Consider the following 20,367-nt stretch of genomic DNA (forward strand, 5'->3'; position numbering starts at 1 on the left):
TTCTTATAAAAGGCCCTCACTCACCACTAATTGGTGACATGCTTCATCATTGGGCCCCACCGGGAGTGGCCGAGTGCCACCCCAGTGTGCTACGACGTCAGAGATACTGCGGAGCTGGTTCGTGTAAGTGAAGTGAAAAGTTAAAATGTCACAATTAGTTCAAAAGAAGTGTTTTATTAGTTTGCCAATTGGACAGAATAAAAACAGTGAAGGATAAAGGACCAGAATTATAAGTCCAGGATTACCCTTAAGTGTGGTGATTAGGTCAACATGTTTCAGCCTATGTGATGTAATTAATCAGGCATTCGTCAGGACCAATGTGTAAGTGATTAGTGTTAAGTCAGAAACCCGGCGGTATGGGCGCGCTAAGGCCTACCCTGACCTGGGGTTACTGGTGTGAAAAATTCAAAAAATATTTAAAAAAAGGTTTCTGAGATTCCAACGTGTTGGAGTGGAACTGAGTTTATTAGTGGGCGCTACAGTTCAAAGCGCCATGGGTCACGGGGGGGAGGGTGGATAGCAAAATGGCACACCGCCTCCTTGGCTAGGCACCCATTATTGCACCTGCATACCCCTGCGTCGGACCCGCCTGCGTTGGACCAGAATCCAGTTGCCTTGATGGATAAGAGGAGGTTAATGAATAATAGATGATATGTTACCACCCATAGTGAAACAGGGGTGGCATTTCACTCTGGTGGGGTTGGCTGGCAGTTACTAATCTGCCTGCTCACCAAGCCTTCATTGGCCACCAATGATCCCAACACAGACCAGTTATCTTTGGCCTCCTTATCCTTCTGATTTGTGGTGTTATCCTGTGTTCTTCGCGTGGTGCTATTCTCTATCCTCCTCTCTTCCTGCTTCTGTAATGGATATGTCCGTCCTCTGCTCTTCGTCTTTTTTTTTGTCGGGGTCTCTCTCCCTATTCCCCCATGCTTACTAAGAGGCAGCCGAAGCCAAATGTTTTGAGCAGGGGTGTGTAGAGTGCTGTGCAGCAAAGGTTGAATGTGGTGAAAGGTTCACTTTTTCAGGAGAAACACCATGACCTAATAGGAAAAGGGGGCCCAAAGTCCTAAGAATAGTTGGAAACGCCAAGAGGATGTTACACACTGACATTGATTCTGTTGGTGCCTCCCCAGTATATATTAATATTTTCTTTAATGCAAAAGGCACAAGGGGCTGGATGAAAGAGCTCCCAGAGAAAAGATGCTAATAACATTATTGCCCTTGGCTGTGAAGCAATAATATAGCCTTATAGCCCGCCGTAGAGGGCTATACCGGCTAGTAAAGGCCCTCTCCAGCGTTAAAGACCCAAGCCGAAGGCGAGGGCCTTTAACAAGGGAGAGGGACTTTAATAGCCGGTATAGCCCAGCTACGAAGGGCTATAAGGCAATTAGAACACTAGAGGGCAGAATGTTCTAACAAAAAAAACAAAGCCTTATGGGAGGGTGAGGGGATGGAATCCCCTCAGGCTCCCTGAAGCCTTTGTTCACAGCCAGAGCTGTGAACAAAGAAACATTGGAATGCTGGAGCTCCTGGCTTATACCAGCCATTATAAGCCAGGAGCACTCCATTATTTTCAATGGAGCTACCAACATTCCAATGTTCTAATTTCTAATAATTGTCTGCTATTTCTTTACAGGCCCTTACCTATGGTGCAAGACCCTTATTTACAGTCTTGATTGCCTACAACTGCAGAAAATAATCCTCAAGTGTTTCTTCATAGTAGGTGAAAAGTGTATATTATTTTACAAATTCTGTGTTAAATTTTCATCTAGGTTATAATTTGTGGAATGTCACGATAAATGCGATCCATGTACGGAATCAAAATTCATTATACGATTGATGAACAGGGACACTGATGCTTTCATGAGCAGAAAAACACTCCTTGTGGTTGATACTCACTGTGTAACAAGTCCAGGTAACTCTTTTCCTGGGGTATCACAGTGAACAATCACTAGAATAAAGACAGGTTGTACATCATTTAATTAGAGCATGACATTTGCAAAAGATAATCAAAATACTATAGTTAAGTGATCAATTTTAAAGGAACGGCAAAATCAGAACATCTATGGCATAGGTATAGTATAACAGTCAGAAATGCACATAACATGACTCATACAAATAGGAATTGTAAATGGAATTACCAATCTCAAAGTCGGCAACATGCTGATGGTCAAAAAAGTGACTTTCTGGAATACGACGGCCAGGACCATGAACATTGGGAATATGAAGACCAGCACTATGACCACTGGGAATAGCAACACTGGGGATATTAATTCCATGGATGTTGAAAGAATATCCAAAATTCGAAGGGGAGGTAAGTACAAAGGACCCTGTCCAGGACCCATAGCTCTGGGTTGTCACTCCATTTCGCGTGGATGCCTGGTAGCTGCTTTGACCCGGCCTCTTCTGGACAATCAGTGCCCCCCCAGTGTTGGTGAGTATCCCTGCGTTGATGGCAGCCCTGCATATAGAAGAGTCCTAAGGAGAGAGAAATGGTTTATTGTGGCATTCAACGCTTTTCCTCACTTTGCTCAATATCTAGATATTCTAGCTGTAAACGTGAACCTTTTCAACCTGATGAAAAGAAAAGTGATCCAGAGAGGAAATTATTAATTTACCTCTTTGTAAACTTCATTTCCCCACACTTCGCCATCTTGTGACAGGCATTCTCCCGGACAAATAACTCTACAAGGAGATAAAGTGATTTTGTTATCAACTACAGCTCTATTTTATCAGGAAATGGTCACCATTTATGCACTCCTGGAAACTTTCACCCTAGTACTGCACATAATCTGCAAAGCATCTCTTTGTCACCTCCCCTCAATAACCAAAAATCACATTTTGGCCCCCAGCAAGCTAATAACTGATCAATATTATTCATCTTTGTTCAATTTCTCAACAGTGTATAACTACTTGTGCATGTAGGTTTAGCTAATACCAGCAAACAACATATTTAAAAGAGAGAAAGCTCTCTTGAGATTCACAAAAGTCTGTTTTACACTCAAATGTTTTGTTCAATTAAAGATGTGTGTGAGAGTAAATCTACCCCCAGAGGAGTGTGCATACCAGGCCAGGACTGCATATCAAGTTTGGCACCACAAAAAATGGACATACTCCTATTCACAAACTTTCACAGCCCCATTCGCACTCTGGAAAAGGTTGGATATTTACTCCCATAATGGCAGCCCATACAGCAAGAACATAGGCAGCTGTGTAGCTGTTCGGGTTTTCCCACAATAAAAATATGTTTACTATAGAGAAAAAAGAAACACGAATTTGCATATATGAGTACACAGTCTCACATGTGCAACTGGACTCCTACAGCACTTAGGGCCATGTTTATGGCCAAGTCACACTGTGAACTGCAGCATGTCACCTTGCTGTGCTGCACTGTGCGACAGGGAAAGGGCAGGAATGTGCTGTATTTAAAAGTATATGGTGGATTCCAGCCCTTTCCCCTGCTCTGGCGCCCTTTTGGCTGCCTAGTGCCAATGCAGGAAGGGTCACCTGCCTGCAAAAAAACAGGGCCATATTTATGGAAAAATGGCACAGCACACCAAGTTCACTTGCTGCGCTGTGCTCCATCACTATGAAAGGGCAAGAGTGCACCGTATTACCCCCATTCCCCCCTATTCCTGTCCTATCCCCTGTGCTGGTGCACAATGGTCTGCTTAGCTCCAATGCAGGCACGGCCTATGTTGCATGCAAGATTGTCTTTGTGCAGGAATGGGCACCTTCCTGCACAAAAACAGTCCTGAGAGGCTTTTTCCTCATTCTATGTCGGCTGCAGAATGCAGAACTCATAGAAAGTGGAAAAAACAAGGAGAAATAAGCATATTTCCACTTGTTACGCCTCTCTTCGGGAGGTGTATCTTTTCGGCCTATTCCCAGGTTTACAAGTTCTTGTAAATCTGGGAATGTGTCATAATCCATGGATGGTCCTCAGCAACTGCAGGACAATATCGCTTCTGCCCTTCCCCTTAAAAATACTAGAGCATTTTGTCAGTTAAAAAACTGTCCCAGTAGCTGGAGGACCATGCCCTCTTAAAAGAGAAGCAGTTCAGATTCAAACCTGGTCATGGGACTAAGTCTACTCTACTCCTAGCTATGGATAAACTTAGGATGTTAGTATATAGGGGCCAGTTAGCGGTCTTGATATTACTTGAATTTTCAGCCGCTTTGAATATGATTAACCACAAAATGTTCCTGTCTAGACTTGCTTAGTGCTAAGTCTGTGGTACCGTATTGAATTGGGTACACTACTATCTGTCAGAGCATTGTCAGGAGGTTACCCTTTCTCAATACCACTCTTACTTCAAGACAATTACACATGGAGTTCCTCAGGGCTTGGCACTTAGCCTAATCATCTTCCACATATATATGAAGCCATTAAGAATGCTCATTTAAACTCATAAAATCTGACTAGTCAACCATGCCGATGACTCTCAATTGATTTTGTATTTCAAAAGCAACTAGTAGGATGCCGTGAATGCTTTCCATAATTATATGAATGATATTGCCAACTGGCTGGAACTCAAATTCAATGGGACAGAAATGAGTTTTTGTGTTGATCAGCAAATAAAATCCACCTGATACTCTCTTCTAATTTCTGGCCAGTGTGGACCAATGACGAGCTAATGCAATCAGGTTTGGGCTGCAATTTGGGGGTCACATTTGACAACAAGTTGTCCATGGAGTGTGACGTTAACAAAGCTGCAGACATGTTTTTTTCACTCTTCCCGGGGTCTTTGGAAGCTCCTTCCTGTGCTGCCTAGCACTGCTAAAACCCCTATGGTGCACAGCGTAATATTAAGTAAGCTAGACTACTGTAATGCCCTGCTGTTAGGAGCACTGGAATATTTGATAAATAGATTACACAGAGTTCAAGCTTCAGCTGCTAAACTGGCCCTGAACAGACCCTGGTGATCATCTGCATCAAATGTGATCAAGAACCCTCACTGGCTACTATTGAAAAAGAGAATAGCTGTAGGAAGGTAGGATCCTTTAGCATGTTATCCCCACTTTTTTCCTCGTGTCAGTGTGTTTTTGATCTAGTCTGCTGGGATCCTGCTACTCAGGACCCCAGCAACTGGGCTTTCTCCCCTAAATTGACATGGAAAGTACGTTGGTACCTCCACAGTTGGCTACTGTTGTACGCTTGCAAGTCTCCTCTATATGGTACAAAGGTATCCAGGGCATAGGTACACCAGGGGTCTCCCATGGGCTGCAGCATATATTATGCCACCAATGAGACACCACTCAAATTGTGACTACGCCCGTCTACGCCCGTCCGCGCCTGGACCGCGCCCAGCGCCAGACCCCCTGGCCCCCGTACCACCCACCCCCCCCACATCACATACGACGCCTCCACCCTCCTAGCCCTTAACCCCGGCCGACTCCCCAACTGCGCCCAAGCCGCTCCTGGACACACCCATGGACCCTTCACATGCTACTCCTGCAAGTTCAACGGCACAAAGAAAACCTCCTCATCCACGAACACAAAACATATATCTGACTCCAACCACCTAAAATGCATACTGCTCAACACCCGTTCAGTCCACAGACATGCCATCGACCTCTGGAACTTACTAGACACCATTTCTCCCGACGTCGCCTTCCTAACTGAAATATGGATGAACGCCTCCTCAGCCCCAGACATCACCATTGCCATCCCGGAAGGATACAAGATCATTCGTAAGGACCGCACCGACCAAACAGGAGGAGGTATCGCTATCGTCCATAAGTACTCCATCCGCATTCCAACCAGCTCAGACGTCAACCTTGCCAACACTGAACACCTTCACTTCCAGATCCACACCGACCCTAAGACCACTCTCAGAGGCCCCCTCCTCTACAGGCCACCAGGACCCCGTGCACAATTCAGCGACGATATCACTGACTTTATCACCCCACACGCCCTCCCCTCCGAGGACTACATTCTACTGGGAGACCTCAACTTTCACCTGGAAAAGAGCAACGACAGCAACTCCACCTCCCTTCTGGACAATCTCACCAACCTCGGACTCAAACAACTTGTCACTACGCCCACCCACATCGCAGGTCACACACTCGACCCCATCTTCACCTCCAGCAAACATGTCTCCTTCAGTCACACCACAGCCCTCCATTGGACGGACCACAGCTGCGTACACTTTATCTACAATAAGACCACAACTCACAACCATCCTCAACCCACTCTGCGAAGAAACTGGAACAAAATCACCACCGACCAGATCTCCTCATCGTTCTTCTTCAAAACCCCCCTGCCCACTCCTCAAACCCCGACCAAGCAGCCACTAACCTCACCCAATGGCTATCCAACAGCGCCGACATCCTAGCACCGCTGAAAAAACGTCAAATCAAACTAGGCAGCAAAAATGCCTCCTGGTTCAACGATGATCTTAAGAAATCGAAGAAACTCTGTCGCACCCTCGAGAAGGCCTGGAAAAAAGACCCAAACACCAGCACCAGAGACGCATTCAAAAACGCCACCCGCATACACCACCAACTAATCCGGTCTGCCAAGAAAGCCGCACTCAAAGACCGACTAGATAACAACGCCCACAACAGCAAGGAATTATTCAACATCGTCAAAGAATTTACCAACCCCTCAGCCAACTCCAACGACATCACCCCCTCTCAAGCCCTCTGCGACTCCCTAGCTTCGTTCTTCCACAACAAAATCGCAGACATCCACAACAGCTTCGACAACCGACCCGGAGACCAACCCACCCAACCTTCTGCAGGACCTTCCCCCTCTTTGAACATCCTTAATAGCTGGAACCCAATCTCCACTGAGGACACCATCCGCCTGATGAACTCCATCCACTCAGGATCCCCCACAGACCCTTGCCCTCACCACATCTTCAACAAAGCTGACTCCATCATAGCACCGCACCTCCGAGACGTCATCAACTGCTCCCTCAACTCCGCCACCTTCCCGGAAAGCTGGAAACACGCAGAACTTAGCGCCCTTCTGAAAAAACCCACAGCGGACCCCACCGAACTCAAAAACTACCGCCCCATCTCGCTCCTTCCATTCCCGGCCAAAGTCATCGAGAAAGCTGTCAACAACCAGCTCGCCGCCTTCCTCGAAACCAACAAATCCCTCGACTCCTCACAGTCCGGCTTCCGAGCCAAACACAGCACGGAGACCGCCCTCATCGCAGCAACAGACGACATTCGAACTCTACTGGACAACGGAGACACTGTCGCCCTCATCCTCCTTGACCTCTCCGCAGCCTTCGACACAGTCTGCCATAGCACCCTTCTACAGCGCCTCAGAAACATCGGAATCCAAGGAAAAGCACTGGAATGGATCACCTCGTTCCTCACCGGAAGAACCCAGAGAGTCTGCCTCCCACCATTCAAGTCAGAGGCCACTGAAGTCATCTGCGGCGTACCACAAGGATCCTCACTCAGCCCCACCCTCTTCAACGTATACATGAGCCCCCTCGCGGCCATCGCACGCCAACATAACCTCAACATCATCTCCTACGCCGACGACACTCAACTGATCCTCTCACTCACCAAAGACCCTAACACCGCCAAAACCAACCTACATGAAGGAATGAAAGAAGTGGCCGAGTGGATGAAGCACAGCCGTCTGAAACTAAACTCCGACAAAACAGAAGTCCTTATCTTAGGTACCTCCCCCTCCTCCTGGGATGACTCGTGGTGGCCAGAGGCCCTTGGAAAAGCACCCACCCCGACGGACCACGCACGGAACCTGGGCGTCATCCTCGACTCCTCACTCTCCATGAACAGACAAGTCAACGCCGTTTCATCATCTTGCTTCAACATTCTTCGCATGCTCAAAAAAACATTTCGCTGGATCCCCACCGAAACCAGAAAAACGGTCACCCATGCACTGGTTACAAGCCGCCTGGACTACGGAAACACCCTTTACGCCGGTATCACCGCTAAACTCCAGAAAAAACTCCAACGCATCCAGAACGCATCAGCCAGACTCATACTAGACATCCCGCGTAAAGACCACATCTCCAGTCACCTGAAAGACCTTCACTGGCTGCCCGTCAATAAGAGGATCACTTTCCGCCTCCTAACCCACGCACACAAAGCACTCTACGAACTTGGACCCGAATGCCTCAACACACGACTTTCCTTCTACACCCCCTCCCGCCAGCTACGATCCTCCAACCAAGCCCTTGCTACCGTACCTCGTATCAACAAAACCACCATGGGAGGTAGATCCTTCTCCTACCTCGCAGCTAAAACCTGGAACTCACTCCCCACTCACCTTCGTCTCACTCAGAACCACCTAGCATTCAGAAAGCAACTTAAAACTTGGATATTCGACAAGTAATTCCCCACCCTCTTCAAGCGCCTTGAGACCCTCCGGGTATGTAGTGCGCTATATAAATCTTTTGACTTGACTTGACTTGACTTGACTGCAGGCATTCCATTGCAGCCTGTGTGAGTTGGTGCTTGAACATCTAACAACAGATATAAGTTTGCTCATATCTGAGGTCACTGCACTTAAATCCTATAAGTCACACATATAGCAGGCTCTTCAATCCTAAGGGCAGGGTGCCTGGTTATAAGTGTGAGGTTGCCCCTGTATTAGCCGGACACACCTACAAACCCCAGAGTCGATTCTCCAGCAGTGGTGGCTCCTCCACTAAGGTGGAGGAACATCGCCTCACTGCTTTGAAGCAGTGAAAGAAAGGGAAAATAAAATTATAATAACGTAATGTTTTTATCATTTAATTTTATCCTGCTGCGCCAGCTTTGTGTGATGGGGCGGGCAGGGCTGTTCTTCACACATGCTGCATGCCCAGGCCCCCAGTCTCTGGCTGAGCACGGAACCACGGCGTTCAGACCAATCACAAAGCTGCATTGCAGAGTTGTGATTGATCAGGGGAGCCTGGGTGCCTACCAATCCCAACACTGCATTGTAGCATTGGGATTGGTCAGGGTAGCCTGGCTGTCTGCTTCCTGTTTCATTCCTGAGGAGAGATGACAGAGAGGTGTGATGGTAAGGTACGTTTTTTATTTTTTTTATAATCCCCTTATCTCCCCACCAAGCCACCCCCGATCAATGCCAGCTACTACTGTTCTCTAGGCTAGGAATCGAATTGTGCACTCCTGGGATCACATTGATCTGTCTACACCTCTCTGAGCAAACACATCTCTCCAGTCCCTGGAGGCACACAGATCCAACCTGTCACTGGAAACAGACACAAAAACTCTCTGGTTTGCCAGAAAGCCCTTTTATCTAATTTTCCCCCACCTCATGCTATCAAGAATCTAGGATTCCCCACCACACCCACACTCTTTATTTCCCTCTTTACGCCATGGATGGGCTGCAGTGAGCTCGGGATTTTGCGGGCTTAGACTGATCACAGCGCTGTCATAATGTCTATAACTCTGCTCTCTCCTTTCAGACTCTAGTTTTTTTTTTGCATCTGATTGCAGTAATTAGAAGCAGGCACTCTGGGTCATGCACATATTCCATGCTGCTCAGTCTTTCCACCAGGGAGGTCAAATGCTTCTTTCTCACTCAACATGCCCTTTGCCACAGGAAACAACCTATACATCGCGGTCATTAGACTGCAATGCCTTTACAACGCTGTCTTTACAACGACTCCGTTATTACAACGGGATGCCATTATTACACGTCATTATATCGACTTGTAGTAGTTGGCGATCCAACATAAGGAATAGTATAATTTACCATTCTAACACCTTACCTACTGTTGAGTAGGCTGGAGTTGGAATAGAAAATTATACATTCCTAATGTTACAGTACCATCTACTACAAGTCGATGTAATGACTTGCGTAGAAATGGTATTGAGTTGAATCCACGCGGTCGTTGTAACAACCGTGTGTTACAGAACTCAATGTAATTGCATGCTTTGCAGCATGCTATATTCTTTGCCACCCCTTTAGTTCCCCCTCTATGTAGCTGGTCTCATGATTATATCCATACTTGGTACACCTTTAAGCTCCTCTGCCACTGCCATCATTTGCGAAGGAATCCCTGGGGAGTGGGGGGCTAACAATGCCAGGTAAGGAGCCAGCCTATCTCACTGAGCTGCTTCAATTGTTATAGCTATTAAGAAGACGTGTCATGTTTGACAACTTGAGGTAGTTCTCAGCATGGCTTTTTAGGCAACATCATTTTGGCACATTTAGTGTTTAAACTAAAACTTGAAAACTACCATTATAGGGGGGGGGGGGATTTAATAAGTTTTTACTTTGTGTTTGCGCCACAAAAGTGACACAAATTGGCAACCTTTTTTCCAATTTACTTTTCAGCACTAAACTTGTTTAGCACAGGAAACAAAGTGAAATTAACGCAAAAGAGCCCTATGCACTGCTTTGCATTACTTACTGCCAAGGGGGTGTACCATAGGTGGAGCATGGGCAAGGTTTCTGACACTAATCCCAATTTACTAAATAAAGTAGACAATGTTTAGTGTCAGAAAACTGTGCTCTTTTGAAGTATGTGTACAGAAAGAGAAATGCTTTAATTTCCCCTTCCTTTTCCGACTTTGTTCATGTGCTTCACTTTACAGCATGCATACAAAGAGGGACATGGGATAAATTCAATCTATGCATAGTATTTTGTACTTAAAGGGTATACTTCCAGTACAAAACCTATGTAACTGTATAGCTAATGTCACTTTCTCTGCACAAAACCCACAGATTACTGATCTTCAGGGCTGGGATGACTGACAGGTCAAGATTCTTGCCCGCCTCCATTGAGCCTAACCCTTTTTTTAGAATTTGGGAAATTTGTAAAACTTTTTTAAAAATTCCCAACTGTCCAAGTCTTTTTGTTGTACAGCCCTAAAATTCCAATTTTAAAAATTTAAAACATTTTGATTTTTTTTTTAATCTAAAGTTGTTCGACATGACCCTTCTTAGGGTATTTCTCTAAAGCTTGTTGCTTTTTCTCTTCCTTGTTTTGCAGACTCTCTTTTTTATGGGCTCAGGACTCTGGGCGCTTTCCCTCTGTAATGCAATGTGAAAGCATGCACACCCTTCCTACACATACTAGGAAGTGGTGCTTTCTTGATTAGTTTAGTTATTTTACCTGTGAGTGCCCTGTAAAAAGGTACACCACATACACAGGTTCGGTACTTCACTGGCTAAGGGTGGGACACAGCACTGATTATGCCACTCACCAGAATAGCCTTTCAAACATCTGTCAAGTCTGCCATTGCAAGCCTGTGGGTGCACAGTTGTGTTTATGCTCAGGATGACATTTCTCACTCATTAGCTAATCCTGAGTGGGCCATCCAGTACCACTAGAGCACCCCTAAACTAAGCCCTGATGGGTGGAGCAAGTGGTAGGTGACAGGCAGGGCAGGTACACATGGGTGATCCCGCCCAGGTAGTGAAGAAATGTGTGTTTCCACTACCTATGAGGTTTGCTCTTCCCATAGATTAACATGGCAGGATTGTTGAAATTACTTCAGGCTGCAATAGTGGCTTATAGTACGTGTGGGCGGAATTGGCGTAGTCACGCTACGCAACGCTACGCAACGCTACGCGAAATGGTAAAAAATATCCGCAAGCACGCAGAGTTCAGCGAGCATACGGAATTGCTTGTTCCACCCGTTCGCGGCGCGTTTTTCCTGTTCCCGAACGCTGTTTGCATGCTCGGGGGGAAATATCTCGCAAACTTGCCAATGCGGTCGCCAATTGGCGCGGCCATCTTCTTCCACTTGTCCCGCCTGCTCGCAATGCATGTTTCCTGTTCGCGAACAGGGGCGTGTCCGAATGACGTGTTCGCGATCGCACACTCTCGCGGGCTAAAAATCTCGTGACACACGCGAACTGATAGGAAAACTTGTCAACGAACACAGGGATCCCGGTAATTCGCTCTCATTTGCGCGAACACGCATTTTGAAAGCGCGAACAAGGAAAAAATTCCAGCGACGCTGCGGTTCGCAGAATTTTTGGCAATTCCGTGCTCTCTGCAGAATGCTGAATTGCCCAAATTCTGTAAATTCCACAAGCAGAACGGAATTTACCACCCAGGCCTAGCTTATAGTGGAGCAACATCATAATGGTTCCTATCATTGTATTCACAATGACAAACCTCCTCCTGTGGTAAAGCGGGATTTGTCATTAATAGTGTAGAAATGCCACTGCTATGCAACCGGTTTCCAGCTAGCCTGGCTGATGAGGGGTGATGCCCCGAAACCAAACCGGTCACAGGATGCTGGTTTTCTGGTCTAGGGTTGAACTGGCCTGGCAGATTGGGCTGGACTGTTCCCATGAGGAACAGGGTGAAGACTGATTAGCATATGGGTGGGTCCAAACTCGAATGGCATGGCAAGCAAAATAATGATGGATTAAACCTAGATCTGTGACTGGGGGTGAATGTTTGACAATGTTCAACATTCCATCCATCGTCTTTTTGTGTTGCAATTTCACCCTAAGTTTGAATGGTATGCCCAGATGTGGGTCAAGTGCTTGCTCCACCACTGGTTTCAAGCTAGCCTGGCTGATGAGAGGTGATGCCCCGTAACCGGTCCAAGGGTGCTTGTTTTCCAGTCCAGGGAAAACCTGGCCTGGCAGTTCGATCTGGACTGTTTCCATGGGGAACAGGGTCAAAGCTGATTTGCATACGGCTGGGCCCAAACTAGAATGGTGTGATGAGCAAAATAAAGATGGATTAAACCCAGATCTGTGATTAGGGGTGAATGTTTGACAATGTTCAACATTCCATCCATCATCGTTTTGTGAAACAGCTTTCAGAAAGTGGGAATGTCACTCCTTTAAAAGTCTTTGTGTGCCTTGTTGGTTGACTACAGTTCACACTAGAGGCCAGGGGAGCACACCTGTGCATTCTCCAGAGACATCTATGCTATAAACATTAGGCATGCAAATGGAACAACAGCCTCTGCCATTTGACAACCTGGTTGAATAGATTGGAAGAAGAGTTTTTAAAACTTCACATTTGGGAGCCAGATCATGGCCCCACTGAAGATTAAGATCGGCATTCCACGGCCCCATGACAGACAGGACTGAAATTTAGGGGCGACATCTGTGGTTCAAAGGGAAACCCTTTGAACCACCCCCAACTTTAAAGACACACTATAGTATAACTACTGATGCCATTCTTCACCAGGGGAGAGATACAATTGTGGGGATGGGGGATTGTATATCCTGGAACTGCATGGTGCACACTGCCAGAGGAATCTATTTTGCACAAGGACGATTACTGCAACTGGAAGGGACAGGGCAACCTTCCTGAATAGTGACTGGCCTAGTTTGACTGCTTGCTGCTGTGTGACACCCTGAAGTGTGCTTTCCAAGAGCTTGTTAGCTTGCCCCCTATTCTCTTGTGGATGTCTCAGTTACATCAAAGACCTACTGCGGAGGACCCACACCTGGCTTGGCAGTTCGGGCTGGACTGTTCACATGAGGCACAGGGTCAAGACTGATTTGCATATGGCCAGGTCTAAACTGGGGTGGCATGGTGAGCAAAAGAATGATGGATTTAACCCAGATATCTTGACTAGGGGTGAATGTTCTGATTTGTTCTGCATTCCATCCATCAATTGTGTGTCTTTTTCATTTCCAGGGGGGTACAGTATCTGCAACTCTTCGTTGAGTGTGACCGGAATTGTCTGGTGTTACCTGTATCAACGTGCATTAGGCGTTGTGTCTCATTTCCAGGGAGGTACAAATCTTCTTTGTGTGTGGCCAGCACTGCCAGGAGCAACACATATCAACCCGCACCAGATGTTGTGCCTAATTTCCAGGGAGATACGAAATTCACAACTCTTCATTGTGTGTGACCGGAACTGTTTCCTGCGATTCAGGTCAATGGGCACCAGACATTGAGCATCATTTTCAGGGAGGTACTGAGTTTTCGACTCTTCAATGTTTGTGACCAGGACTGTCTGGTGTGACTTTTAACAACACACACCAGAAGTTATGCCTCATTTCCAAGGAGGTGCAGAGGAGTGGATTTATGTTCTTTAGTGCTCAGATTGCCTGGGTGCTACTTTGTTCGATGTGTGTTCGACAGGGTGCCCCCTTCTTCCGATAGGCTCTTCCTTTGTGCCCTCAGTGCGACAGACAATTTGTCCTCTCCTCACCCGGTCCGACGACTTTGTGTTGCAAGGTAGTATTGCCCGGACCAGGCCTGGGTGTTGCGAGTAATTGACTGGTCTAAGGAACGCTTCCGAGAGCGATAGGAAGTGGGTCAAAAGACTGTGTGACCCCCCCTTGCTTCGCAGAAGTGGGCTAGTGCTGGAAGGCACAGTGTGGAACCCTAGGATTGAACAACTATCCCCCTCACCCCACTTCTGCTCTGCATACCGTGGGTGAACTTCCTGAGCAGTGGAAAAACTTCCAATTGTTGACTGCCACCTAATTAGCCCTGCTACCTACCCCCACCTTCTTCCCAGGGACCATGACTAAGGGTGACTCGGGCCGCCATCTGCCTAGTAACTGGGGGAAGGTTTTCTTTAGCTTCAGCCCATGGGTGTAGGCCCAGGGTAGTCGGGGTTAGCTAAATGGGACACGGGATCTGCATGTGCATTATCAACTAACATGCTGATATCAGTTGCACTGCTTTATGGTGCTGCATACATGTGTGCGCTCCATTCGGACCTGCCTTGTATCTGTGGCACCGCATATCGTTGCTGAATGAGTGTGTAGAAGTGACTGCCTGTTATTAATTACACCACACGGCGGTGTTCTTTACACGTTGATTCCTTGCCAAAAGCATACTACGTTTGACATTTGTTTTCACCTGTGCTGCCTTGGCCCACGGTGCTGCTTAAAAGTGTTGTAATTATCTGTGTGTACATATTTCTGATATTGTTGTGATCTGGGGTGCACCCTATAACTGTGTGGTATTGCATTATAATAATTGCAAGTGTGGGCTTCATTCTGACAATGTTTCGCCCCGCATAAGGGTGCTCAGGGTAAAGTAGGATTCTTCCCAATTGTGCATATTACTGATGTCATTTTTACACTGTTGGGCCTAGTACTGCTAGTGATATTTCCAGATGAGATTTATGCCCAGAAATACATGATGTCAGTCAGTCAAAAGCTTTTATTCGATATGCAAGATATCTTATAAGCACACATGCAATACAAACATTTTCAATTATACAAAAAGCATCACTTAAAGAAGTCAGTATAAAAAGCACATTTAAAAGGGATAAAAGGACATAGATTGTCCGCTGATAAATTAGCTAAACAGAATTAAATCGCTACTGACAATCTCTTGCAACGAATAAGCCAAAACTGTTTTAAAAATTTTGCAGTTCCACATACAATCAGGGGGGATGTGTCCGTGGTTAGGATACGTAGAGCTGTTAAGTGGCTACGTGTGCCCATATTTCGGCAAAGGGGCTTCAACCAAGTGCCCCTAGGCCTTGCATAATCCGGGCATTCAAACAGTACATGCGCAACGGACTCTATCTTACTTGGGCAACAGGCACAATTCGGGGACTTACGGGCCGTGGAGCTCCAGTTAGATACCAGAGCACCAAGAGGTAGAGAACCAACTCTAAATTTAAAATAAAGGGCACGATCAAGGGGAAGAGTAATTAAATCCAAATAGGGTTCAAATGCCACGATGTCTTTAACAAGTAAAAAGGCGGCAGTAGATTTACAATGGATCGAGTTTGTAATGAGTTGCTCCGCGACCCATTTCCAGAAAAGGGCCTTTACAACATCTTTCGGCGGAGCTGAACGCGATGACCAGTAGTCTCCCAAACCAATTTTCTCCATCAGGTTTTTGGTATCCCTTAGCCATCTTATCTTTGCCCAACCCCCCAGGCTCATAATTTCCCTCAGGCCGTCAGCATAGCATTTTAACTCCTCGCCCCTCCAGATTCGGGTCCATAAAAGAAGAGGGCGAAGCAGAGCTTGATCCTTAATGCTTCTGCAGCCTGTGTCCAACAGCACAGGTACAGATGGGGTGCTCAGGGGGATGGCAATGATTGATTTCAGAAGCTTGGTCTCAGCTGTTACCAGAGTGTCCAATCGGGAGTGGCCCCACAATTCAGCCCCGTACAAGGCTGATGTCACTACCTTGGTCTTGTAAATTTCAATTACCGGGGTAAGCGATCTCCTCGGTGAGGCCCGGTACTCCCTCATAAGAGCTCCTCCTACTCTCTTATGGTTAAGGACCATTTTATCTATGTGATTTCCCCAGGACATTCTATCCGTGATCCGAATTCCGAGATAATCGAATTCGGATACTTTTTCTAGGGCAACAGAGTTAAGCATAGGTGGGCGGCCCAATTTCCGTGGGGGGTTTAGGACTAGGTATTTAGTTTTGTCCACGTTTATTATTAGCCCTTTTGCAGCACAAAACTCCTGGAAGCGCGTTAGGAGTTTCTGGAGGCCTTGGGGAGTCTTCGAGATCAAAAGCGTGTCATCCGCAAAAAGCAGGGTGGGGATCCGGACTCCTCCGAGACAGGGGGCGTCGGCTGGTTCTTGTTGGAGATATTCCACCACCCCATTTAGATAAAGTGAGAATAGGGTGGGCGCCAAGACGCAACCCTGTCTTACTCCCCTAGACACCGGTATTTTTTCAGTGACCTCTCCGTTTTTACCCCAACGAACCTGTGCATAGGTATTGGCATGGAGGCTAATGAGGAGGGACAAGATATAATCGGGCAATCCCAGTTTATAAAGTACCCTCCATAGTTCTTCCCGGGGGACCAGGTCAAAGGCAGTCTTCAGGTCTATAAAGGCCAAGTAAAGACTACCCCTACCTAGATCCACCACCTTCCATCCCAATAGTGCCAACCTAAACACCTGCTCTATTGTACCCATTCCTGCCCGGAAGCCTGCCTGGAAGTCTGATAGGATTTTATTTTCCTCCACCCAGTGGAGGATCCTTCCGAGAATAGCTTTACCAGCTATCTTTTGGGTGGAGTCTATCAAACTTATTGGGCGGTAGTTCCCCGGGGTTTCCCTACAGCCTTTTTTGTAAATTGGGACCACCACTGCCCCTTTCCAAGATTCTGGTACTGCTCCTCCCATCATGATGTCATTGAGGAGAGCAGCTATCACCCTTCCCCATTCTACAGGATAAGCCTTCATTAAGTCCCCCGGGAGGCCATCTGGGCCCGCTGCCTTGCGGGGAGCTACCCACCCTATGACCCCCTCAATTTCTACAGGGGTGAAGAAATCATAGGACTGAGGTTCAATTACTAGTGAGAAGTTCACCCCCATGTTCATGTCCCCGTCTGGAGGGAGGTATAACGCCCCAAAATGATTTACCCAATTTTGGGGCGGAATATTACAGGGTCTCATAGTTTCAGCGGGTTTATTCCGTGAAGCTATAAGATTCCAGAAAGCCCTTGTGTCCCTACTTTTACTCGCTAAGAGCAGGTCTTCCCAGAACTTATCTTCCCACTCCCTCCTAGCATTTTTAAGGGCTTTATTATAGGTCTTCCTTGCGACCTGAATCTCACTGGGGGATTTAAACTTTACAGCCTCCACTAATTTTGACTTATACGCCCTACATGATTGGGTATACCATCCATCAGCGGGCTTTATAGATCTTTTATTGCCCGGCTTACTAGAGTATGGGGTAAACACATTAGTCAACGCCTCTATCAGGGCGACAAACAGCCCACTCGCTCTGCCCACTCCTTCAATAGGGGACCCAAGGGTTGCCACTGCGAGGTTTAGGAGAGATGAAATTTCCCCTACCCTTGCCTCAGAGAGGACCAATTTCGCCCATTTTATTCTTCTCCCACAAGGGGAGACTTCAGACTCGTCGGGAGGAGCAGGTACCGGGGTAATATATCCCTTTTCTCTAGGGCGCCACCACTGGTCCATTTTTAGGGAAAGCGAATTATGATCGCTTTCAGACGCAGGGACCACCAGCATGTCCCTTACATGGGGCCATAGGTGTACGTCTATCAACAAATAATCGATCCTCGAAGTGTGCCCTGGTCTATTATAAGTGTGGGCCCCCACCCTGTCCGAATTTGTCCTCCCATTTGCTGCCCGTAAGTTTAATTCGAGACACAGGGAATATAGCTGGAGCGCCACTTCTGACCACCTCCTGATCGGAGAAATTTCCAATACAGGAATCCCCCTTCTAGCATCCTCCTCATCTTGGTCAAGGGCTACGTCCGAGCCCAAGGGCTCGAAAGTACAATTCATATCTCCTGCAACCAATGTACGCATCTTGTGAGGAGTATTTTTTAGAATGGTCTCAAGAAGAGATATTACAGGAGACTTCCGTCCACCCTTGGTCCCACGAGCATAAACATTATAAATATTTAGGACCAGTCTCCCCCTTTGGTCTGTTAAGGTGATGTTTTGAATATCCGGGCAGCCTGTGGGGAACTCCTCTACTCTACAATCTAAAGAGGCAGCAACCCAGATAAGGAGGCCACCCAAGGGACGCCCTCTCCCTGTTTCCGAGGTTTGAGCGGGGACAGAATGGGAGGAGAATCCCACCCTATGGGCCGGGGCCAAACTCCATGTCTCTTGAAAAATACACACAGAGTGCTCATCAATCCAAGCAGCAAAATCCGGTTGGGCCAACTTTCTTGCAATCCCTGCGACATTCCAGCTGAAAACCTTGAAAGCCAGGTCCGTCACAGCTGGAATGTCTCTGGGTGCAAGAGTATTCTCGTCTATGGGCCTCGCCATGGATATCTTAGGGGAGCAGGGGCCATGGATGCTAGTTTTAGTGGCTAACGTCCCGCTAGTCAAAAGGATTTGAGAGGGCAATTCTCCTGTTGGGTACGCTCTACTCCCAAGTTCCAGTCAGTTCGAGCTTGGCGCCCACACGTGATTAGCCCTCGTGCCTCCCATTTTCCCTGCCCAGGAAACCTCCCCAATGTGTCCCAGCCCAGGGGAGATTTGGCTTTCTCCAGTTAGTTTTACAACTTGCCTAGGGTAAAAATAAGATAAGTCTACCACTTTAATCCCTGGGGCCCCCATGTTTTTAATAGGAGAACAAATGGAGGGCACTACTCTAGGGTCTTGAAAATTTATAATTATACAGTCCCCTTCCTGTGTTTTTCTCCCCTGCCCTACCCACCCAACTCTACGAACGCTTAAAATAATCCCATCTACGTCCAAGGGAATAGGCTTATATGCCTTCAGCCAGTGGATACACTTGTTCTTAAGTGATTGGTGATTTTCCATCTGGCCTTCCTTTAGAGGGGGGACATTTACCATCACAGCAACAAAAGGTTGACAGTCTGGCGGGAGGTTTACAGGCGGGATCCGACGCACAGGATTTCTGGGGACCAATGGAGTGGGAGCCGGGACTGTAGACGTAACCCTAGATCTGGGAGTTTTCCCTATCACTGGGCCTTGAGTTTTATTACATGTACCAGCCACTTGTGGATCTTCCACTTTGTCTCTGGTTGTCAGTGGCTGCTTTTGTGGGATAGGGTTGGGATTACTTGCGACATGCACAGAGCATGCTGGAGAGTCCTTACGGTTTAGCCCTACTTTGGGGGGAGGAGAAGTTTTAGAAGATGAAGTTATTATATTATTAGGATCAACCTTCTTTGAACAGTTTAGGGGCTTAGGGTCTCTCTGAGGAGGTGGTTCCTTCCCCTTTGCACCAATGTCCCGGTTTTCACCCACTCTAACTATTTGCTTAATTGTAGTTTTGAGTGAGTGGAATCCGTCAAGGGTTGATTGCTCTAATTTGTCAATCCTCACCCCCAGGCCCTTAACCTGGGCTAAAAGAGGCCTCAGGAGACTATTTACCTTCTCTAGGATATTTTCAAGCGTTACAGGGTCAGCAAGGGCAGGAACGTTAGTAATATTAACATCTGTGCAAGTCCCCGTAGGGGAGTCCACAGCAGGCCCTTCTATGCCGCCCTCACTCTCTAACAGCCCAGCCTTTGTGATTCTCATACCTTGTCCAGTATGCCTTCTTACTCTTTGGTAAAGTGCGGCCTGCCTAACAAGCCTACCCTTTTTGCGTTTTCTTGCCTTTTTACTTTTAGGACTATTGTCCTGCCTAGTTTCGGGAGATTGGATGTTGACAGAAGCACCTTCTGGGACCCCGTCTGATGTGACTAGTGTGGGGGTAGGAGATTCTGGTGAAGAAGGGACACTAATAGCATCACTAAAGGATTTAAATATTACAGTTGGATACAGGGAATTAAGGTCACCATCTTCTACAGAAACAGAGGGGATGGACGTAGCCAGATTTTCCAACCTAGTTATATTTTGCCCTATTTCCTCCAACTGGGGCGTATCTATAGTGTCTATAGTAACACCTGAAGCACCGGGTAGGGGAACAGAGTGAGCCTTCTCACTAGTCGGTGTGAGCGACTGGGCAGCAGCCCCCAATGATGATCGTCTTGAGGGGAGATAGATCTCAGATAGGCGCCGCTCGGACATCGCTATCTCCTTTTCTATCA

The 20,367-nt window shown here is 47.0% G+C and overlaps 1 protein-coding gene across 1 annotated transcript in view; it reads right to left on the bottom strand.

The window, feature by feature from the left end:
• LOC144765937 (uncharacterized) overlaps positions 1-20,367 on the bottom strand; it is a 277,263-nt gene that overhangs the window by 54,159 nt on the left and 202,737 nt on the right. The window contains exons 29-31 of the mRNA XM_078650341.1: positions 2,622-2,688; positions 2,145-2,481; positions 1,903-1,954 (exon numbers count right to left, since the gene is read on the bottom strand). Coding sequence (XP_078506467.1) covers positions 1,903-1,954; positions 2,145-2,481; positions 2,622-2,688 — 456 coding nt within the window. The remainder of the gene's footprint in view (positions 1-1,902; positions 1,955-2,144; positions 2,482-2,621; positions 2,689-20,367) is intronic.

This window comes from Lissotriton helveticus, chromosome 1_1, assembly GCF_964261635.1.
Source record: "Lissotriton helveticus chromosome 1_1, aLisHel1.1, whole genome shotgun sequence".
NCBI lineage: Eukaryota > Metazoa > Chordata > Amphibia > Caudata > Salamandridae > Lissotriton > Lissotriton helveticus.